Source organism: Zonotrichia albicollis, chromosome 16 (genome assembly GCF_047830755.1).
Source record: "Zonotrichia albicollis isolate bZonAlb1 chromosome 16, bZonAlb1.hap1, whole genome shotgun sequence".
In the NCBI taxonomy this organism is placed as follows: Eukaryota; Metazoa; Chordata; class Aves; order Passeriformes; family Passerellidae; genus Zonotrichia; species Zonotrichia albicollis.
In genome coordinates this window covers 15819834-15843082 of record NC_133834.1, presented here as the reverse complement: position 1 = coordinate 15843082, position 23249 = coordinate 15819834, and the positions used below count along the sequence as shown (strand labels likewise).

General features: G+C 56.8%; 1 protein-coding gene across 5 annotated transcripts in view; it reads right to left on the bottom strand.

Annotated features, from left to right (window-relative positions):
* NTN3 (netrin 3) overlaps window positions 1-13051 on the bottom strand; it is a 33092-nt gene extending 20041 nt beyond the window's left edge. The window contains exons 1-3 of one of the 5 annotated variants that reach the window (XM_074552818.1): window positions 12953-13051; window positions 12032-12143; window positions 2273-3271 (exon numbers count right to left, since the gene is read on the bottom strand). In XM_074552818.1, coding sequence (XP_074408919.1) covers window positions 2273-3242 — 970 coding nt within the window. In that variant the 5' untranslated portion in view covers window positions 3243-3271; window positions 12032-12143; window positions 12953-13051. The other 4 variants (XM_074552815.1, XM_074552814.1, XM_074552817.1 and 1 more) reach the window with 4 other exon arrangements.
* Between the last annotated feature and the right edge of the window lie 10198 nt (window positions 13052-23249).

Here is a 23249-nt window from a genome sequence, read left to right as displayed (position 1 = left end):
GACCCCCAACACTGCAGCACAGCGATGTCCCCACGAAGCCACAGCCACCCCACGGCCGCCGGGCTGGGGCTCTGCCCTGTGCCCGTGCCCAGACCTGGGGCAGTCCTTGCCTGCGTCGCCTGCGCGTTTCCCAGAGGCACAAATGCTGCTGAAACAACAAATGTTTGTCCTCACCTCCAGCTGACTGGACACATGTCCAAGCATCGTGGCATGCTGTAGGACATCAGCTTGGCCCCGTGCTGGAGCAGGCAGAGACTCCCATGCACTGGGCTGAGAAAAACCCCCATGCAGAGTGCTGGGGAGCGCAGAGCCAAGAGCTGACACACCCCAACATGACCTGAAGCTGTACCAGCCCCATGGATCCATTCGCATCCCCGTTCAGGGCGCTGCGATCCCCCACCCTGCCCCTGGGCTGTCACTGAGCTGCCAAGCCCCTGCATCCACCCACTCTCCTCTTCTTCCTCCCCCCTCCCCAGCCACGTCCGACATCCACCACCACGAGCCAGCATCAGCGCTGTCTGACCACAGGACAGAGTCCGAAACCCCACAGCCCCCAGGCTGAGCAAAGGGAACTTCCCGGGCAGCCTCTCCTTTTAATTGGTGCTAATTGCTGCGTCTGTTCGTGCTGGCTGGGGATATGTCATTGTTGAAAGGCACAGAGGGGAAGGCTCGGGGAGCTAATCCAGCTTTCAGCCGCTAAGCCCTTCGAAGGCGGGTGATGGAGAAGCTCTTTCAGGTCCCTTCAGAGAGGGCACAAAGCCCGAGAGAGGGAAAGGAGAAAGAAGGGGAGCGAATCAACAGGAAAAAACTACTTTCACACGCGGCTCGGGGAAGGGTCTTTGTGTGCGGGGCTGTCGGGGGGGTGAAGGGATGGCGCTGCGGCCCCGCCTCCCCTTCCCTCTCTCGTTTATCTTTGCAGCTTCATCTGCCAAAAGGGTGACGCAGCTGGGGGCTGGATGCTCAGAGCAAGGGACCCGCACCCCGCCCTGGACGAGACGGACAGAAAACCTGCAGATGCTACTCAAAAATGAGCCTCTTCTTGTTTAACCCCTTTTGTGCCAGCAGAGCCGCCTCCACTGCTATCGCGCTGCTTTACTGGAGGATGAGGTAGTGACGCAGCTGCAGGGTGGGGGACACAAGGGAGCAGCCAGTGGGGTGAGGTCCTCCTTGTGTCCTGGGGGTTTCTGTGGGCTCACACACCTGCTGAAGGCCTCCCCTGCCTGACCTGCAGCAACCCGGGCAGGGTTACAAGGGGAGGGTTTTTTCTGAGCTCCAAAACTCATCTTTCTGAAACAAGTGGAAAAACACAAGGGCTGACACGTTCCCACAGGGCATGAGGTGGCTTAAAGCATCAGCTCCAGCACTTGCTTTGAATCCACTGCCTTTTTAGCCATTCTTAGAAGAAATCTGCTGTAACATGTGTATATTGAAGCGGACAGCTGGGTTCTCAACAAGACATCGATCACAAATACTAACAAGTCCTTCTGACCTCTGGCACATCCACTGAGCCTTTCAGAGGCTGATTAATGGTACAGCTCTCCCTTGTCTCCATCTTCCCGCCACCCCCTGAGACCTGGGCTCCTGTCCAGGAGGAGCAAAAGGCTGTTCCTCCCTCTCCCAGACATTCACAGGGAGGCTCTGGCATTCCCCAGCTCCATCCCAAAGCAGGACAAAAAGCAAAATTCACCACCAAAATCCCATAAAGATTCAGGAGCAGGAGAGCCAACTAATACCCATTTGATGTTTTGGAAATGTTTCATTTTGTGACAGTATTTCTAACTTAGAAAAACCTTTGCAAGGACAGACAAGCTAGAACCACCACACAGACTGAACATGAAGGATGAAATTTCAAACTGGGAACCTCAGCCTCTGCCAGGCTTTTCTGTCTGCTCCCTGTCCTCAAGCACATCTCACAGGGAACTCCTGTGATTGCCCCTCCAGCCCACAGACAGCTAGTTTGCTGCCCAAGGGAAAAAATCCCAGAGGGGCATCCCACACTGAGGTCTGCTGACTGGCTGGAAGACACCAGTGATTTTTGGGAGGGTTTTGGTGCTTTGGCTCATGGTGGAATCACTGCATTTCTTACAGGACAAGTGCAGCAGAGACAAGGTAGATGGCTGAGCCTTTCCCAATCCTCCAGCACAGGGGATGCTCCCCAGCATCTCTGGACAAGCACACTCCATTGCTTTGGCTCAGCACCTATCACTTCCTACCCTGATGATCTGTTTTAGCATTTCAGCCCCAGAAAACAAAAACATTTAAAATGCCTTACCCAGACACTCGTTGGCCTCACGGGCAGTAGCGCGCTGCCAGGGCCGGTCGTAGTGGAAAGGCTTGCAGCGGTCGCACTCGGGCCCCTCTGTGTTGTGCTTGCAGTCGCACACCAGCTTCTGCTCCTTGTCCTTGACGCAGCGTGCCGCGTGCCCGTTGCACTTGCAGCGCCCGCCGACCTGCAGCTCCCCCACGGCGTAGTAGTAGGGCGTGGAGCCCGTGGCGCCCTCCTCCTCGCCCGCGTCCCGGCTGCCGCCCAGCTCACGGAAGAGGTGCGGGCGGCTGAAGACCACGCGGATGTCAGTGGCCGTCACCCAGTCCTGGAGCACGGGGCTGCTGTCGAAGTCCTGGGCCGAGGGTCGCCCGTCGAGGGTGCTGAAGGCAATGAGCCCCCCGGTGAGCGGGTAGAGGTCGGTGAGGCCGTCGGTGCACAGCGCCTCCTGCTCGTTCTGCTTGGTCACCGTGGCTTTGCTGGGCTTGCCGTAGATCTTACGGCACTGGGACGAGTAGTACTGGTAGGGCACCCAGGTCTTGCCGTAGTCCATGGACTTGAGGATGGCGGTGGACTCGGGCCGGGGCGAGCAGAACTGGAGGCTGACGTAGACCACCTCAAACTTCTTGCCGAGGGAGAGGGTGAGGGTGACGTTCTGGGGCGAGTGGTGGAGGGTTTCTGAGCGCCAGCAGGTCATGTTGGAGGCGGTGTTGAGGTCGGTCAGGTAGGAGGGCGGGTGCGCTCGGCGCGGGTCCGAGGCGTTGCAGTGCCGTGTCGGGGGCCGCCCGCATGTGCTGGAAGCTTGAACCTCCTTCCCGAAGGCAGCGTTGACAAACTCAGGGATGCAGCGTCGAGGAGCACCGCTCTCATCATAGCAGGGGTCTGGGGGGGTCTGCTGGGCCACAAAGGGGTTCACTGTCTGGGACAGGCCCAGCATGGCAGTGGTGAGGAGCAGACGCAGGAGCTGCAGGACCTCCATCCTTCTGGGGAGAGGGAAGTGGCTCCTCCCTGAAGGAAGAAGAACAAGAGTGCGTGGTACGAGCAGTGTCATGGCCACAGCACCACCCGTATTGGGAGGGCTGGTAAGGGATGGAAAACTCCCCCATGTCTGGTCTGTCACCTGTACCCATCTTCCCACCCTGTATCCACTGATGCAGTATCCTGGGAGTGGGACAGGAAGACAATTACTTCATGTCTCATCCACACCAATCCCTCACTGCTCATCAGCAGGACTGAAATATCATGGAAATGGGAAAAGGGCCTGAGCTTTGGGTGCAAGGGGTTGAAATTGGGGTACATCCCTTCCCTGGCCTCTTAGAAACTGTCCTGTGGTGACAGGAATGTTCCTGTCTGCCAGTAGCCCTGGGTGTCACAGTTCAGAGACTCTGTTACTGCATGGCTGACAAGGGCTGGTGGTGGGGAAGAGTTAGGGGAGATCTTTCAGATGCAACAGGAGCTGCATATGCCAAGTTATCCACCTGTGGCACAAAAGCTCCTGACAGAGCAGGACAAACAGCGGCAAAAACACTTTGAAGGCTCATTGTGCAAGAGGCAGGAGCTCTTTGGGATGAAGACCTGGAGCTCCTGAAAACACCACTACTTTCTTTGCTGCCTATTGGCACAGTGGCTTCTCGAAGCCAGGGGCTGGATCCTCTTCATATTCCTCTGCCACACTACCCAGCAGCAAAGGAAGTAATTCTGGCCTCACCCCCAAGAAACCCAGCTCTTGGGAGAAAGGCCAGGACCAAATGCAGGACCTGGCTGGGCCCCTCTCTCAGCAGCTGCAGCACAGGGCCAGGGAGCTTAGTGGCTCCCAGGGGATGTGGCCCATCTCCTGAGTTATTGGCTTGAAGAGTGGAAGAGCTCTGGAGGTCACGTTCCCTCCTGCTGGCTCTGAATGCAGGAAGGACCTTCCACACAATGCAGATTTGCCATGTCCTGTTCTTGCCACGGCAGTCCCCTGAGCCTCCTGGATGGGGGGATGGCATCAGCCCTGCCATCCCGTGGGTTGTGCTGTGCCAAAGCCAAGTCCTCCAGCCCCAACCAGCCCAATGCCATGACCAGGCAGGAGGAGGGGGTCCCTTGACTGTCCCCTCTCCCTCTAGTAAATCTTTACAGGATGACTTGTGGTTCTCTCTGGGGAATAAAGCTCTGCATGACCCAGCTCAGTATCCTCAGCTCCAGCCTCCACCTACAGCCCCCGGGCCACTCCTGCCTGTCCAGCTGCCCCCTCTGGCCAAAGGAGGCTCCAAGAAGAACCCATTTCAATGATGCAGGACCTTTTTTTGGTTTGTTATTCCATTTTGCAAAGAAAAAGGGGCCATGGCTGTGGAAGAAAACAGCCTCTCCAGGCTGCCAAACCACTGATGAGGGGAAGCTCCTCCCTGCCCAGCCACGCTCAGCCCAGCAGCCACTGCCTGTGCTTACCAAGGCAGCAATGGGAACAGGGGTCTCAGCCCATCCTGGGATATCCTCCCCAAGGCAAAACCTGCCCCTGCCACTTCCGTGCTGTTTCCTCATTGCTTAATCCTCTGCTGATGGAAAAAGAGATGTGAAAAATTGGCAGCTCCCTTGGTGGTCCCTGCATCACCTCAGCAGCACAGTTCCAGCTTTACCACAATGCTGCAGAGGACATGTTTTTGGGGACTTGCCAGCCCATGGCTTGGTGTCTTGGCTGCCAGCAAGACAAAGGATACTGTCCCTGGAGTACCCAGAGCATTGAGAACGCATTGCTTGAGGAGTGTGGCTGCAAGATTAGAGACTGCAGAGATGTAGCAGCCACCACAGCACAGGAGGTGCCATGCCATGAGCACCAGGCAGTGAGGAGCATTCCCCCACTGCAGGCAGCCTCCAGAGCCCTGTTGGGACTTCTGGCCCCACTGCAGGCAGCTGCCTCCAGGGCAGGAGATGAAGCTATGGCTGCTGCCAGACCCTGCATCTGCTTGTTGAGCAAAGGCTGCAGCTGGTGAAACCCCAACACAATCCTGACAGGATGATCCCCAGCGCCTGCCTGGTGCTGAGCAGAACACAGTGGGCACAAAGCCCTGCCAGCCCCTTGGCAGAGCCCAGCTCCTGAATTCTCACCCAGTAAAGGGGCTGCTGATGGACCCCCTCAATGCCTGGTGAGACCTGGCCGTGCACGTACCCACAGAAGCCAGCACAGCACCTTCAGCCCTGCCAGCCCTCTCCCCCTCCAACTGCACGTCCCACAGAGGGCACACAGTCAGGTGCTGCAGCCATCACCTCCCATGCCACCACCCACAGGGCAGCACTAGCAGGGACACAACCCTGTGGGAAAACCTCTGCACCACGAGGAGAGAGGAGAAACCCCCAGGGGTCCTCAGCAGCCGCATCCATCCACTCCAGGGAGAATCAGGATGTATGGAACAAGACATCTACTAAACCCTGCCAACTAAGAGTCTCCTCCACCTCCTCTCTGCTATGCGGCAGCAAGGTGACAGGAGTAGGGACATGCTCAAGAAAAGGTCTTTTAATTTCCTCTCCGGTGAGACACAAAGGTATGGGGAAACCCTTGTCCAGGGGAAAGTGACAGCATCTCTGGTAGCCAGGGGAGAGGCCACAGGTGAAGCTGTTATGAGCACTGGAGCAGCAGGTCTAGGACCCAGGATTAGGTTACGACTGGTTTAGGCAGGCACGGGGGCACGAGCATCTCTTGCTCATCCTCTCTGCCCCAGTGGGGAGCTTTGCCCCTCCTGCCAGTCTTACCAAAGCACAAGTCCCCAAGGTTCAGTGTCAGAGTTTTGGTGGCTCTGCTGCCGGGGAGCAGCCACCGGGGAGCCAGCAGTGGCTCAGCAGCACATCAGCATTGCGGAGGCAGGGCAGGAGTGGAAATCATTATCATCCGCAGGACCACACACAGGCACGCACGCTCCGTGCTCAGCTCACCCCATTATCCCCCTGAAAGAGAGCTGGGGCCAGTGGTCTCCGTGGGCCTCACCTCCGTATTGGAGAGGAGGGCAAGCTGCAATCTGCTCCCTTTCATGCATATTCAACATGACCCTGGACTGCCGGCAAGCTGCCAGAGAGGCCTGGGAGTGGGTATTTCTCTCCCTGGTCCCCATCTGCACCACCCCTCCCTTCTACTTCCCATTTTTGCTGCCCCTGGTTCAGACCAAATGGAGACACTGCTGACTAAGCAGAAAGAATTGAGATGATCCCTGGGTGCCGAATCCAGCCCAGCTCATTCCTGGAACCGGCATGAGGAGGGACATGGGCAATGGAGCCCCTTTCCCGGGGACAGCATCCCGAAGGTGCCCCCAGCGAGGCTCTCGGGTGGCTGCCAGCTCCCTGCCACCAGCAGCAGCCATGGCCCGGGGCAATGCGGGCTCACCCTTCCCGAGGAAGCGGCTGTCCTCCAGCTCCTCCCCAGAAGCGGCTGCATTTTTGAGGTGGGCGATTTCCTCACTCCTCCACCCCGGGAATGCTAACAGCCGTGCGGCTTGGAAGGAAGTCATGCTGCCAGAGCGCTTCAGAAGTGCTTTAAAAAAAAATGAGCTTCCACATCCAACACCTCCACACCCCTTCTCTCTACAACCACACACTTCCCAGAGCGATCAGCAGTGTTTCCCTGCCTTGTGGGAGACTTGTCAGGACAATGCTCCAGGCCACTGTGGGCTTCTTTTCCATCATCTTTGCAGAAGGCAGTGCCACTGAGGGTGATCCTGGGTGCAGATGCATGCCTGGAGCTCTGGATCTCCCGATGCTGAGCCGTGGGGTAGGTGCTTAGTCCCCAAAACAGAAGGATGAGTCAAGTGTAGCAGGTGAGGCAGAGCAAGGAGAGCAAACTTCCCACAATGTGGATGCTGGTGCCTACAGCAGGCCCAGGATCACCACCTGGCAGACCGGGGCCACAGCAACTTTGCTGAAGTAATTACAGGATTAGGTAGAACAACACAGGGCAGGGAGGGAAGCAGGTTAACCAGATTTGATCCCAGGACCTTTGCAGCACAGGAGCAGCCCTCTCTAATTAAGGTGGAGGGGAGGGCACGAGTGGTGCTCTGCTGTTGGAAAAATGTGGGCTTACAGGGCAGGTGATGGCTAAAGCTGAGCAGCCAGCACTGCCCTGGAAAGGGATGGGAGAGCCCCAAGGAATGACAGGGGAACGGTGCTGCGCTCCTGCCAGGGACCTCTGCTGCTCCCCATGTTGACGCCCCTGCGCTGATGCTGCTGCCATGCTGCAGCCCACTGCATTTCTCCTCCAGGTCAGGACAGCACAGTGCGTGGGGGAATTGCACCACTTGAGGAAAAGATGTGGCCTCGCTTGGAACTGGTTGAGATGGGAATGACTGGTCCCCGTGAGGTGCTGCATTGGCCTGTGCGCAGAGATCAGGTCCTGGGTGCAGCATGGGGCAGGGATAGGGCCACCCACACATATGAGGCACAAACACACAGCAAAATCCATGGATCAGGAGGCAGAGATTCCTGGGCAAGGACCAAAGGACCTGAGTACTTGAGGGGGTCCAACAACTAAGACTCTTGGGTAAGACTGATCCAAGAGGACTGCTCGCTCCTGAGCTGTGTCATCCCCAGTAAAGCCCACCAGCACCTCAGATGTCCTCTGTGAAGGAAGCCACTGGGAGGATGGGACAGGACCCAAAGTAGAAGAGAAATTATGTGCTCAGAGAAGCTGAACCAGGCACAAATGACCAGAGCATGTCCCTTAACCAGGGTGTATCTGCTGCTACAATCTGCACATTTCCACCTTGTTACAGGCCCTTTGTAACGAGGGCATCTGCACCCCCTTGCCACATGTGCTGTGGGAGCCACCCTGTGCAGTTCTGCCCCAGCCCATGAACAAGATCCATCCTGGGGGGCTGCCAGGGTCCCTGGATACCCAGTCCCTCTCCCACCATGCCGATGCCAGCTTTAGGAAGCTTAATTCCTCCAGCCAACAAACAGAATCAGGCCCAAACTCTGCTCCGGCCGTGGATAAATCATTCCATGTGTTTCTGGGATATAAAAACACAACTGAGAAGTATTTAAAGTGAAAGGAAAAACTCCATGGAGCCAAGGTACTGGTCCGGCTCAGCTTTCCAGAGGGAGGGAGTGTGTGCTGGGAGAAGCTGGAGGGATGCAGTGTGGCTGGGAGTGCTAATCGCCTTCCCAGCCGCTAATGGAGCAACTGGTGCCCACTTGGGACACGGCTAATGGCACAAAGGAGATGCCTCACTTTCCTTTACAAGCTCCCTCATCCCTCCTGATATTTAAGTATCAGAAGCTTCTGAGTGCTTATGGCCCCACATCCGCAGGGCTGCCCGCTCCGCGCAGCCCCTCGGGCACAGCTCAGGGGGGCAATCACACAGCAGCATCTTCCTGCAGCAGGCCCTGCAGGTGATGGATACTGCAATGCACTCTTGGCAGGTCAGAGCCAGAATTACACAAGCCATACGATACCCCGGCGGTGCCAGGAGACGCGGACAAATTACACTGCACACAGGAAAGGATGGGCCAGATTCTGACCTCAGTGCTTTGGCATCGGCCCGAAGTAACTCCATTCACATCGGGCCAAACCAAGACGTAAGCAGCTCCATTCAAATTTACACTGGCATACCTGTGGTCAGGATCTGGCCTGGCTTGAATTAGTTGCAGCCTGATGTTACAAAAGGCAGCAACAGAGCCTGGATTTCCAAGGTTATCGAAAACAATCAAAAAATAAAAGAAAAAAGAAATCCGCCATAAACAAACAGTCCCCAGGCTAGGCTGCTACGCGCATGGAGCTGTCAAATGCAGGATGCTCAGACACATCCCCGCTCACCAGTTTCTGTGACTCATAAGCCATGCTGACCACAGGAAGGAGGGACCAACGCCCAGCATAGGTGTCCTGCCGGCTCCCCCATGCCCACTCTGCTCACCACTGGCCCCTGGATAGAGGTGGTCCTGCTCTGGGGCAGAGGAGGTTTCAGCTCAGTATCACTCATATGATGCGAGCCTGGACCCATTTTGCTGCAACGCTCCTTGCACCCCCTGGCTACTGCAAGCTGGAGATCTCCTCCTAAAGTTCCCAATGCAACAGCAGCTTAAGGAGGCATTTGAAGCCCTTGATCTTGCAGGAAAAGCAGTCACTGCCTGGATGCATTTGGACTCAATAGTCCTTGTGGGTCCCTTCCAACTCAGGGTATTCTATGGTTTTTTCTACCCCATTAATTAACTTCTACTACGTCTTGACCAGTTAAGTGTTTTTTTTTCCTCAACTCTAACCCCACTGCAGCCTCCCGAACCCTGTTGCACATTCCTACCACAGCGCTTGGTTCTGCTGAGTGGTCTCAGCAACATCCCTCAAGGTGCAGAGGGTTTTCCCAGCGGATGCAAGTTGCCGGTGGAACTGGGGAACTCAGAGTTCCAGTCCAGAAGTCCTCATTGCTTCCACTCCTTTCCACTCCATATGAGAATAAAGTGATCTGGTTTCCATAACATCCCTCATTGCATTTTCACAACATGCCGGGCACAGATGTTGAAAATAGTCTGGATGAATATTTAAAATGGTATTCAGAAATGACAACATTTGGCCAGCCTTGAAAGATCTCTCACATTGGGCAGAGGATGGCTCACAACAACGGGCTGGAAACACACTGCACTTTGACATCTCATTTTTTTCTACCCCCTCTCTGATTATTGGTACGATATTTCATGCCCCTGGTGTCCCACAGTCTGTTATTGCTTGAGTGCCAGCCAAGCCTGCAGCATTAGGAAGAAGCTGTCGTGTACGTTTTTAAACATCACGGGGCAAAGTGGAATATGGAAAATCTGTCGCATTTCCATACCGAGTGCAAGGCTCAGGGAGGGGCTCCAAGGGGCACAAAATAATTGCTTCCTTATGGGGCAGGGCCTGGCTAACCAGGGTGGGGGAACAGGAGGCAGAGGTGCTGCACAACACCCTCGAGATGCTGGGCTGCTTCCTTGCTGAAGACATCTCAGCACACCCCCCAAGGTGTGCACTGGTGCTCACCTCCTTCTTCAGGGCTGGGGAAAGCTCCTCTCAGAGTCACACTCTGCCGGCAGCCAGCCAAGGTGGGCCCTCCATTCCATCCAGCCCAGACTGAAAACACAATTGTTCTGGTGCTCAGAGAGTGGTGGAAATGCTCCTCAGCCTGGATGCCTAGCAGCTTGCATTTCTGGTGAGCATTTTGTGCTCAGCTGCATCCTTAGGCCAGGCTTCTCTCTTCCACAGCCTGCAGACACACATCAGCTCCTTCCCAGCCTGGCATTACACCTGCCCTCCTCTCTGCAGGGACCTTTCTTCCACGCACAGATAGAAGAGGAAGGGGTGTTGGGACCCTTTCAGCCCACCCTGCTCTTGGACTGCTAGATCTCTTGTCCCCTCATCAGCCCTCTCCAAACAGGTGTCAGAGCAGCACAGCAGCTCCCTCTGTTTTGTAAATGGGATATTGCAGAAACACAGAAAAAAGTTGCCCTCCATCCATCCATCCAAACACCTTGGAGGCTGTTTCCAGCACTCGGCCGAAGCCACATCCCTCTCCACGGGTTAGAGAGAGCTCCAGCCTCTCCCGGCTCTGAGAGAGAGGCAACAGCAAACCTGGCCGGGGAAGAAGGGTCTGTGGCATTTCCAGTCATGCAGGATGTGCACATCCATGTCTGCACTCAGATTTTTGTCAGCCTGGCTACTGGTCCAACACAAATGGCATGGATGGAGGTGGGGATGCTCAGTCTGGCTTACATCCCATATGCTCATGGGATGAGCTCCCTTGAGAGAGGAGTATTCATGCCCATGTGCTGCCTAGATGAGCATCAAGCCAGCAGGACCCAGCCCTGCCAGAGCAGCTCGTTACTCCTGCCCTTCCTCACCCTCCCTGCTTGGTGACACAGCAGACTGCCAAGCACCACGTCCCCATCACACCAGTTAGCCCTCATCCCAAGAAAAGTATTTCCACCCACCCACTCTCCAGTGGGCCAGGGAAACTGCAGGATAGTGTTTTGAGGAAATGAGATTTCAGCAGCTCCAAGAGAGGAAAGCAAAAGCAAACCCACCAAATGCAGCTCAGCTTCCCTTCCCGTGAAGCTTCTCGCTCCCACATTCACTGGCCGGAACTCTCACCCCAGCTGTAGTTCAAGGGTCAGGTGCTCGGAGTGCCGAGGGTCTCGCCCAGTCTGGCTCCAGAACTGCCGTGGAGCAGAGCACATCCCACGGGAGCCGTTTCCGAAGGGAGCCGACCCAGCCCGCAGGGAGTCTCGGGGCAGCCGTGCTCGGAAGGGAGCAGCGATGGACCCGGCCGGGGACGGTGACAGGAGCGGTGCCGCCCGCCCAGGTGGCTTTGTGCCGGCGGAGCGGGGCCCGCGGTGGGAGCGGCGGGCAGGGGACCACGTGCGAGCCTCGTGCCCGGTCAGCCGGGGCTGGCACCGCGGGCTCGGCCTGGCGGGGCTCCCGCCGCTGCCCGCGCCGCAGCTCAGGGAGCGGGGCCGGGGCTGCGACACTGCGGGCTCCCTGCAGCGCCGAGAGCAGCCGGGCCGGCTCTGCGGGCGGCGGTGGCAGCGAGCCGGGCCGGGCCGGGCCGGGCCGGGCCAGAGTGCGGAGCGGCGGCGGCCGGAGCTGCCCGGGGACGGGAGCGGGCTCGGCGGCGGGCAGGCGGCCCCGCTGCGGGGAGGTCCCGTTTTCGGCGGTGAAAGGATGGAAAGGGAAATAAAGGGAGGGTGAGTGCGGGGGGAGAAGGAGGAATAAAAGGCAACGAGGGAGGGAGCGGTGGGGAGGAGAGCGGGAGCCCGGAGCGCCGGGAAGTTGGGAGCGCAGCTTACCGCGGCCAGGCAGGTAGCGGGGCCGGTCTGGGCGACAGGTCCTGGAGCGGCGGCGAGAGGAGCCGGGGCCGCGGCGGGGCGGACGGCGGGCAGGGGTAGCTCCTTCCCGGTGCTGGCCGCAGCACGAAGAAAGGAAAAAAAGTGAAGAAAAGGGTGTGTGGGGGGAAAAACAATGATAACAAATTTCCAGGGAATCGTGCGTTGGGGACGAAATAAGGCGAAATAGTGGAAAGCGGGAGCGCTGCTCCCGGCGGTGCGGGCGGGTCCCAGCGCCGTGCCCGCAGCCGGCCGCGCTCCCGCCCGCTCCACCGTACCGCCCGCGGCTGCTTCGGCTGCGGGAGGGAGGGGGAAGCGGCAGGGGAGGGCGAAAAAGGAGAGGAAGGGAAAAGAAAAAACACCCCTTAAAAAAAAAATAAAAACGAAAAGAAAAGCAAGAATTGGAGAAACTGAGCCCCGACCGCCGCCTGGACGTGGAGTAAAAAGACTCCAATAAATCCCGGGTTGAAAAGAAGGGAAAAGTCACCTCCCCGAGGAAATCAGAAGCAGATTTCGAGCCATTTAATCACATGCAGGGAGGTGTGTGCGTGTGCGCCGCCCGCCGCCGCTGCCAGCCCTGCCTCCGCCCTCCGCCCCGCCGGCAGCCCAGCGGGCAGGGCCGGGGCCGGGCGGGAGCGGGGCCGCCCCAGCGGCGGGCAGCCCTCCCCCGGCCAGCCTTCCCCGCGGGTCCCGGGGGCCGCGGTCCCACCTGCTGCCCGGCCGGCCCCGCCGCTCGGCGGGAGCTCGCTCAGCCCACGGCGGGTCCATCCCCGCGCAGTGCGGGTGGCTGCCGGCCGTAGCCCACCGCGCCGAGGGCTCAGCGCTGCCGCAGCCAAGGCGGCCGATTATTCTCCCTCTGCTTCCCAAAGCAAATGAGGCATTTACCAGGCGGAAGCAGCTCCTCTTAAGGAGAGAGCTGGAGCCTCCGCTCCATCCCGTGATGCAGGGGCTTTTCACGCGCTGCTGCACCAGAGTCGCCCTTGGTCTCTGATTTTTGGGGAGGGAGGGAGGGAGAGAAGTGGGGCACTTACGTACCCAGCGCAGCTGCCTCCGGGCTGCCCGCGGGGGCTGCTCCACTATCCCCAGACCACCTGCGAGCGGGCCACGAAAAAGGTGAAACTAATTCAATCAGTTTGTGCAAGGCAGTGGAGGAGAGCAGGAAACTCGGACCTAGATTCTCTCTCTCACTGGGGCCGTGTTCACAGCCCTGCGGCCCCCACATCTGCCAGCCTGGCCTGGTGAACATCCTCTTGCAATTGCCCTTGCAATGGATGTGAAGACTGCAGCACCGGAGGTGGGAAGAAGGGCAAGGTGCCAGCACAGTGCCCACCCGTTATGTTCAAAGCCCCCACCCACCATCTCCCTGCTCCCGGGGACCCCCGGTTTCCCACATCCTGTTGCTCTGGGGCAGCAGGTTGCAGGAGCAGCTTCCCAGCCGGCTGGCAGATGCTCGCTGCAGGAGCAGACCCCAGCTGGCCGCGAGCCCCAGGGGAATTGCTGTTTGCTGCTCTCTGCCTTGTTGCACTAAAGAGGATTCCCCTCCTATTCCAGCAGCAGGGATGTGGATAAACAAGAGTGAAGTCACCAGGACAGAGGAGACCTGTGCCATGAGCAGGGAAACATCACGGCTCTAAGTCCAATGCTATGGGTGTTTTGTAGCCCCCCCGTCTCTCTCGTGGACACTTGTGCATTTGGAGAGCCGGGCAGTCAAGCCAGAGGCCATAAAAGCAGCTCCAGTGCAGATCCCAGATAGGATGCTAGTGCAGGGCCAATGTTTGCTTCGTGTGGGATCACATCACACTGTGGGACAGAGCAAGGCCCAGCATTGCCAGGACAGTGTGGCACCAGGGACAGGCTGGGATGATGAAGGCAATAAGGCAAAATGGGGCATGGCTAGAAGATCATGAAATGACACAAAGCAGGAATTGTCCAAGGGATGGACCTGAAGGCATTTTCTTCACCAGGAAACACAAGGACAACCATGAACAGGAGCTGTGATACTGACCCAGCCTGGCCTGGCTGCTCCAGGGTGGTTCTGAGCTGGGGGGCTGCATCACCGCAACCTCAGTGCTGCTGTTTTCACACCCATTGGACCCCCGGCCTCCCGTGACTCAAACATGATGTTGGAAGTGCTGGCCACCATATGGAAAAGTTTTGGGACTGCTCTCCACAGGCATTACTTCAGTGAAAACCCAGTTGAGATGGGCAGAAGCTGTTTCATGAACCCCTGTTTCCCCTGTTCCCTCTTTATACGATGGAGAGCCTGAGAGAAAGATGTGAATCTGGGTTTGGCAAGTGGGAGTGCTACAGACATCAGCAGGGATGGAACACTCACTGAGGTAGGAATCAGACTGAGACCCAGTTGGTGTTCCTCAGCATGCTGACATCGCCGAGTGTTTGCTGCCTTCCTGGGCAGGTCTGGCAGGACAAGAGGGCAAGCACGCTGTGTTGTTTGTCACCTTGTGGTCTGCAGGAAGCTCTGCCTGTTGCAAGCTCCCATTCTGCATCCATTCCTGTTCCTTGTGCCTCATGAAACCACAGCATCTGGTGCCAGCTAGGCCTCCCAGTCAAAAAAGGATTGCTGAAAGGACACAGACATCCACAAGCTGTTGGAGCAAAAGCACCAGCACCAAGTCAGGTGGGGCGGATACAGAATTGTCAGATGGGTTGGAGGGACCTTAAAAGATCATCCAGTCCAATTGCACAGCAGGGATATCTTTCACTAGACCAAATTGCTCATTCAACCTATCCTTGAGCACTTTCAGGCATGGGGCAGACACAGCTTCTCTGGGCACCCTGTGCCTGGCCCTCACCACTCTCACAGGGTAGAATTTCTTCCCAATACCCCATCCATCCCTGCCCTCTGCCAGTGGAAAGCCATTCCCTGTGTCCTATCACTGTAAAGACCCGCTCCAGCCCTTTAGGAACTGGAAGGGGCTCTGAAGACCCCCTTGAACCATCCGTCCCCCGGCCTGATGCCCTCTACTACCCTCTGTACCTCACCCCCCCATTCCCCCTTCTCCTGCAGCACACACTCAATGCCAGCCCAGCCCTGCCGAGGATTCCCCTGGCCATTGCCTTGTGCTCACAGAGCGGCTCGGACCCAGCACTGGACCGTGGAGAGTGGACAGTAGGCAGCAGAGAGCGGGCAATGGAGAGCAGACAGTGTAGAGTGGAGAGCAAAGAACACAGAGCGGGCAGCGCAGAGCAGAGTGGGCAGAGCAGAGTGGGCAGTGCAGAACGGAGAGCACAGAGCGCAGAGTGGGCAGCGAGCAGTGGGCAGCGCAGAGTGAGGGGCGCAGAGCGCAGAGTGGGCAGTGCAGAGCGGGCAGAGCAGAGCGGGCAGCACAGAGCGGGCAGAGCAGAGCGGGCAGCGCAGAGCAAAGAGCGGACAGCGAGCAGCGGGCAGCGCAGAGCACAGAGCGCAGAGCAAAGAGCGCAGAGCGGGCAGTGAGCAGCGGGCAGCGCAGAGCACAGAGCGCAGAGTGGGCAGAGCGGGCAGCGCAGAACGGGCAGCGCAGAGCGGGCAGCGCAGAACGGCAGAGCAGAGCGCAGAGCGGGCAGCGCAGAGCGGGCAGAGCAGAGCGCAGAGCGCAGAGAGCCGAGCGGGCAGCGCATAGCGGGCAGCGCAGATCTCTCGAGCCCCGCTCTCCCCGCGCCCCCACGGTCGGTGCGCGGCCCTCTTGCGCCCCCTGCCGGCCCCCCCGCCCCGCGAGGAGCCGCGGCCGCGCAGGGCCCCGGTGCTCCCCCCGCCGGTGCGCAGTGACGCCGGGGCCCGGTTCCCGCGGCTGGCTCGCTTACTGATGAGCCCAGCTGTAATCCAGTGCACAGCCCGCTGAGGAAGGAGAACGTGTCACAGCGGGCAGCACCAGCCCCATCCCGGCTTGTTGGAACGGCTCCTTGAGGCGAAGGCTCATGTTTCCAGACAAGAAAGGAAGAGACCCTACCTACTGCCTCGCCACATCCTTCTTCAGCCTCCTCACTAGAGAAGGAAGAGGTTTTCTGCTAGAAGGGAGGACACTCCTTTGACTGGAAAGGGTCTCAGAGGCCCCTCTCCCATTGCACTAAGAGAAGAGGATCCCGTTTCAGCCACTGGGTCATCCTCAGGATGAATCCGTAATTCTCATATTTCTCTTCTTTCTGTGCTATTTACTCTTCCAAGGGCACCTTATCTGCCTCCCTTTGGGGACTATCAGTCTCCTGACAGACACATCTGCCTTCCCACCCTGTGCTCAGAATTTGTCCCCACACATGGTTTCTTCTGGAGTGCAGGTTGCAGTATCTGTTGCCAGGAACTGAAATGTGACCTTGTGGGGAGGTACAGACGCCTCCTGCCATACTTTGTCACACCAGTGGCTTGGGGCTCACCTGAGCCTCAGCAGCCCTTGGGAGTCTGTTCCCTCCACCTGGGGAGGGTTCCTCTCCTGCTCACCAGCAGCCTTCCCGCAGGCCCCTGTGCATCCGTGATGCATTTGGGTCCTTCCTCTTGTTCTGCACAGCTGGGGAACACAGATGTCCTGGGCTGCCTGCCCAGCCTGGGGTCCAGGTGCTGGCAGCACTCAGGGTTTGAGCACTGTGGGGATATGGAGGCAGCCCATTTGGGTCCTCCCTGGGAACCTGTAGCCCTGCTCTGGGCCACAACAGCTCTTCTCTGCCACCCAGAAAGGTCAGTAGGGGCTGTTCACCCTGGTGGAGACAAGGTTTGTTTGTTGAAAGATGTGCAGTGAGTGTAGCCTGGGGAAATGGAACCCAGTGTATCACCAGCAAACCCAGCATACAATTCCATATAACACATATAACCACTGCAGTGATATTACGTGGACTTTGCCCTGCCCTGCCCCTGCTCACCCCAGCATGAACATTGCACAGTGCTGGAGCTTCAGCCTACAGCCTCAGGCCAAGGTGGGGCAGCACAAGGGACCACAGTCTGCTAGCAAGGCTGGAGGGATGCTGAACCCGCAGCAGTGTGTGCCGAGGCCATGTTCTGGTGTCATTGCCATTCCCAGTCTTGGACTGGAAAGATGCTGCAGAGGATGGGGACAATGTGCAACACAGCCCTCAAACACACTCCATGCCCCCAGGAAGTGGCAGTTCTGCCAGCACTCCAGGTCCTGCTCTTCTAGCCCATCTTCAGCTCTATGTTATCCCCCTGTGGAAACGTTTAGCTCATGGCAAGGGGATTTGCATGGCGTTGCTCACAGTGAAAACATTCCTGGGCAATGCTGAATGTGATGAGCACGTCCCAGGTCACCCTATCCAGCAAGCAGCTGGGGTCAGGAATTCATTTTGTGCCTCTCTCTCATCAGCTTCCTGAGCTGCAAGACCTAGCCCTGGCCCTTTTCCTGAACATGCTTTGGTTCATCTTGATCTAATCCCATCCCCTCATCCCTGCCATGGCGGTGTGTGCAGACCGCTCAAGAATGTCACCCCTACACCTTACGCTCCTGTCTGTGCCCCCCTGCTCTGCAGTGACTGCTATGACACCGATACGCTCCTTCCCCAGGGCAGGCAAAGGGACACGCGTGTCCCCAAGGGCGCGACCGCAGCGGCCGCGGCACCCGCCAGTCCCGGCGGGAGCGGCGGGTGCGCCCCTAGCCCGGCCCGGCCCGGCTCGGCCCGGCGGCCGCGAGGTGGAGCCGTTCCCCCGCAGCTGCGGCCGCGGACCTCGGCCTGTGCCGGGGAAAGGCTCCGGCGGCCGCGAGCGGGGGATTGGAACACCGGATAACGCACCGATCCCACGGACAGCTGAGTGTGCGTTCCCATCGGCGGGAGGGATGCCGTGCTCGCCATCAGGGGAGGGATGCTGTGCTTGTCACAGGTGGGAGGACGCAGCTCGTGTCTCGCTCGCCTTGTGCCGCGGCAGGAGCCTCGGCATGCTCTCGGGGCAACGGGGGCCTCTCAAGGATGCACAGCAGCCCACCAGCGGCATCTCTGCTGAGCCGCATTATGTGGCTGTAGAGTGAGGGTTTCTCCTGGGAAATATCTCTCCTGAGTTTTAAGAGCTGTTTTCCAGGGGCCCAAATGCTGTTCACGGGCCTGAAGTCAGAAGCAAAGCTTAGCTCTAGCACAAGGGGCTCTTTAAATAAACCTCATCAGCTAGCTCAGCATCTTCATGTGCTGAGGACCCCGCTCCCGTCTGCTCTCATTTCCCTGCTCCAAGCCTTGTGCAGGGCTCGGGAGGAGTCGGGCGGTGCCCTCTCGCACCGGAGGAATGTGAGCCCTGCCGGCTGCAGATAGCATCTTGTCCGCAGCGCTGGAGGAGCAGGTGGGACGGCAGGGAGATGTGGCAATCGGAGCACAGCGTGTGCCTGGTGCTTCAGGGACGTTCCCAGCGAGACACCAAGGGAAGAGGTCACAAACCTGCCCGGCAGATGGAGGCCGTCCTGTGTGAGCCGGGAGCAGCTTGCTACCCTGACTCTGGCGTGGCTGTGGTTGAGGTTTGGCTTGTGTCTTGTTTGCTCCAAACCAGTTCAGCGTTTGGATAGATTTGGGCTGGTATTCCAGAGAGCCTCAGCAGCCTGGGCCATGCCTCTGCTGCTCAGTTGGGCACAGCACAGGGGACCTTGGCTGCCCAAGGGCTGGGGGCCCCAGCCTGCTGCTGGGACCATGACTACAGCACAGAGATGCCAGCCCAGGTCTCCAAGGCAGTAGGGCCTGCTGCTGCTCAAACTTGCCTTGAGCAGCTCCTGTGGCTCCAGAGCCTGCTCAGTTGCAAGCAGCAGCAGCCACTGTGATATAAACAAATCCCTGTTTTTTGAAGTGGTCATGGAATTGAGGTGCCTGCCTCCTTGTCCTCCTTGGGAGTGCTGGTACATGAGCAGGCCTCTAGGGATGAAGGCAATTCACAGCCCCAAACTGGCCAGAGCTCCAGAAGTGTTTGGACAACGCTCTCAGCTACACAATGGGAATGTTGGGGTGTCCTGTGCAAGGCCAGGAGCTGGGCTCGATGTTTGAGGGTCACTTCCAGCCCAGGAGATTCTGTGATTCTGTGAATTCCTGTGAGGCAGCAGGAGTGTGAGCACATGGTCAAATGCATGCGGCCACACTTTTCCAGTCCTCCAGACTGTCTGGGGAGGTCATCCCTTCACTGCCTCTGCTGATGATCTGGGGCTGAGCTCCCAGTGAGGCAGGAGCCCAGGGGGTCCTTGGTGTAGCCATGTCAGACTGAGCAGATGGCACAGGCCTTGCTGAATCAACTAAAGACTTTTGTCTGTCTCATTTTTGTCCTGAAAATGAGTCTTTCTGAAAGGTGGTGGTGGTATGTGGCTGGCAGCCAGATGGTTGGGGGAAGAAGGGATATTGAGGAGAAGGGCTGGGACAAAGGGCTGGGAAAGAGGGACCAGAGTGAACACTGAGAGAAGGAAGGCAGGAGAGGAGAGGTGGGAGGGAGGGAAGGGAAAGAAGCTCATAGGAAAACATGGTGTGAAGAGGGAGAGAAGAAAGATGGTTTGGGGGGTTGGGGGGAAAAGAAACACACAGAGAGTTTTGTAACAACTTAAATTCATTCCAGACAATGTCCAAGGAGCCCTGGCAGCACGGGTTGAAACTAACCCTGCCTTTGATTTTATGAGTTCATTATATGTTGTTTGGGACAGTGATTCATGCATCTTGGCTGCTTCACATTTTCCCTTGTGTCACAAATGAAGAGGGGACCATGAGATGGATTCTTTGGATGGAAAGTATTCCCTCAATTGTTAGGTAGATGTCTCTGTGCCATGCAGAGATCCCAGGAGAGTGGTTTCCTGGGCTGCCCCAGCTCCCTGCACAGCACACACAACCTCTGTGCCCCGTGTCTTGCTCCTTTTCTTAAAGGGAAAGTACTTGGATGGCTGGGCAGAAGGATGCCCAGTGGTGGCCATGTATGTTCTGTGCCTGCTCTTTGCTGCAAAGCCCAGGTGGGCCAGAGGATGGACAGCTGGGAGAACTCAGACCTGTGTGGGGAGCATATCCAGTCACCAAGGATGGTCCTATGTCCAGTGTCCCAGAGCCCATCTCTGCAGACGGTGAGGGAAGGTGACCCCAGAGCCACAGTCCCAGCTTGGGGGCCATGCTGAGATCATACTGCAGCACTGCTCTGGGTGTTCCTCACCTCCATCCCCACCCCAAGACCATCACTGCACTTACAGGTTGTCACTGCTCAAAGGTGGGGGCACTAGATGAACTGCAGGAAAAACTGTTCAGGAACAAGTTAGTGGCTTCTAGACCACTTTGGTTGGCAATATTTACAACCCTAATAACAGGCCCTGGTCAGAAAAGTAACAAAACCTGCCCAAGACAGCATCAAAGTTTGCATTAGACCTTACTGAAAAACCCCAATGACTTGGTTGGGTATTGTTACTATTTTTAGCTTTCTCTGTCATTTCAGGCTTTCCAGTGAAAGAAAGAAAAAAGTCTCACAGATTTTTAAACACGTTGGTAGAGAAAATACAGGCCCCCAAAACTGGACACCAAATGCTCTTTGACTGGCATTTTCTGGTTTTGATTTAAAGTCTCTTCCAAATGAGACAAAGTTCAGCCTGAAAAATTTTGACCAGAAAGGCATTTTTCAGTGTGTCCTAGCCTGAGCCCTATAAATGATAGTGCTTCTACACTGGCTGTGACCAGCCTGCAGAATGTCCCATGCTTCTGTACCTTATACTGACCAGTGGGAAAGTGCCTCGAAGGTCCACACTTATTGGGGCATGGAAACCTCTGCAGAGGCCTGGAGTAGTTCGAAAGGAGAGCTGAGGTTTCCTTACCAGCTTGCACTAGTGCCAGATGAGCTTCACGTGGACTCCCAGGTGGAACCACCATGCAGAAACCCATCTTGAGATGTGCTGTGGTGAAGAGGACGAGAAGCACTGAAGAGGGGTGTCTGAAAGCTCGGGGTGTGGCAGGGGGCGACCAACAGTCCAGCCCTGCAAGCCCCAGTCTGCCCTGCTCCAACTGAGTTCCAGAGACCCAGGTAGTACACACTGCCTCCTTCCTTCAGGCCTGGGCTCAGGCACTGCTGTTCCTGTGGGAAGCCTCTTCTGAGAATGCAGCACTCTCATTCTGCTCGGATTGCAGGCCAGCATCTTTCCCCAGCAAAAGCTTCACTTCAGGAAAATGAGGAGGTTTTTTTCTTTGAATGTTGTTGTTTTTAAAGAGAATTCTTAGGAAAAACACTCGCTGAGACGGATCAGTTCATGTTCGAAGTTATCCTGAGGCAAAAGGCAGAGGGTGTGGGCTGTGATACACACCCACATCTGTACAATGAGGAAGGCAACAGCACAAAGCAAAAACAATTGCATGAAAAGCTTTCCAACAACAAAGTTTGCAAACCCACAGAGCCCAGGCTATTTCTTGTGGTCGGTGGGTAAGAGTTCCCAGATAATAGGGCCTGACAATGGAACAATGGGGGCCGAAAGACTCGGCTCATGATTAGGAGTTATATAACAGTGGCTGGCATTTATTAATAACACTCGTGTTGGGCTTCATTTTCTTAGTTAGCACTTTTCAGGTTCAGAGCACTTTATAACCTCTGGCTATTCCATATTGGATGCTCAGCATGAGGTGACCTGGAGCAGTAGGAATAAACTTCATGCCTGCTTCTCTTGCAGACCTTAAAGTGGAGAAAGGAAAATGCCAAGCAATAGGCTTTCATTGGCTATTTGGGACCTTTCTTGTACCCCACAGTCATGGTGGGGTAAAGACCCCAAAGGAACATCATTTGGGAAAACAGAGTTTTCTGAGATGTGTTACTGAATCTCAATATTTACAAAGTGCTCCTTTTCATGGAGAGCAACAAAAACTGGGACTTTCACTGACACTCAGGAATAAGTTTGGGTGTGATCCAAAATGGGAACCAGCTCTGGAGGAACAGTCCCACAGCCAGCCTGCAGTGATGGCATCTGCCTCCTGGCACAGTTCTGGGAGCAGGAGTGAGACACCCCACAGAGACAACACCGATGGGTGCCTACCCCATCCTGGGATGTGCTGGCTGGAGCAGCAGGCACGGCTGCTCCCGGAGGATGCCCTCAGGCCAGGCTGGGCTCTCTGTGTCGGCTCTCATGGGACCCTGGCGCGGCGCCGCAGTCATCCCGCCAGCGCAGGGGATGAGCGGTCCAGTCTGAACAGGTTGTCTCCTTCTGCTCTGGCTATTTATTGCTCCTCTGACTGTTGCTCATGGTATGTGCTGACCGCTCAGCCTGCTTGTGAAAAACAAGAGAATTCCCGTCCAAGCTCTGATGCCAAGCAGGCAGCGACGCTTTTCTTCTGAGCAGGCCTGAGAACCTCTCCTCAGCCCTGGGAGGCAGATGTCTCAAAAGCAGCTCAGACCTGGGAAAGCTGTGGTCCAGGATGAGGCGTTGGCCCCAAACACCCAAACAGCTCATCAGACAGTCAGTAGTCTGCTCCAGAGGCAGAACCAGCGCAGGCAGGAGAAAAACCTGCCTGTGTTCATGGAGGCAAAAGCAAAGGGCCTCATGGCCCCACAGCTTCACTCCTAACCCAGAGGCATGGGAGAGCTGCAGATTCTCACAGGAGAACACTACAAGGAGAATGAGGCAGGGTTTGCACCTACAAGGGATAGGACCTTGTGCCTATTTCCACTGGTTCTAGAAGTGCATGTGGTCCCATAAGCAGTCCAGAGGTATGGAAATTCACACTTCCAGCAGCTCCTCTTATAGGAAAGGCCAGGAGATTCTAAGCAAAGCCAAGGGCAAAGAGCCACCCCAGGGACAGGCCTATGACAAGCCCCAGGAGTCTTGGGGAGGTGCCTGCACCTGGCTGGAGGCACAGGACTGTGATACTGAACTGATTCCCAGAGTCCACTGAGCAGTAGCCGAGCTGATGCATCTTGTAGGAGGAAATACCTTTTTTTGGTAAGATTGAAATCATTCACATCTGTCCGATGTGAGTGCACAGATGTGCCAACCTGCATAGAAGAGATCTTGAGATAACAGATACCATGACCCTGCTTTTTTTTCACATTGTCTTTCAGAGATGCTGGCAGCACCAGGAGCAATTTTAGCATTTGTAAACAATCCTCCCACATGGGAAAAAGCTTCCCACACCATCAGCTAATGCTGTCTGGTGGACAGCAGATTGCACTCCAAATGCCAGAAGCATTGATGGTTCAGGGGCTCTGCTCACTGGCAACCATCTGCCAGTCGACGTGTGATCAGCTCTTCCTCCTCAGAAGTGTCTGGGGGCTCACCCT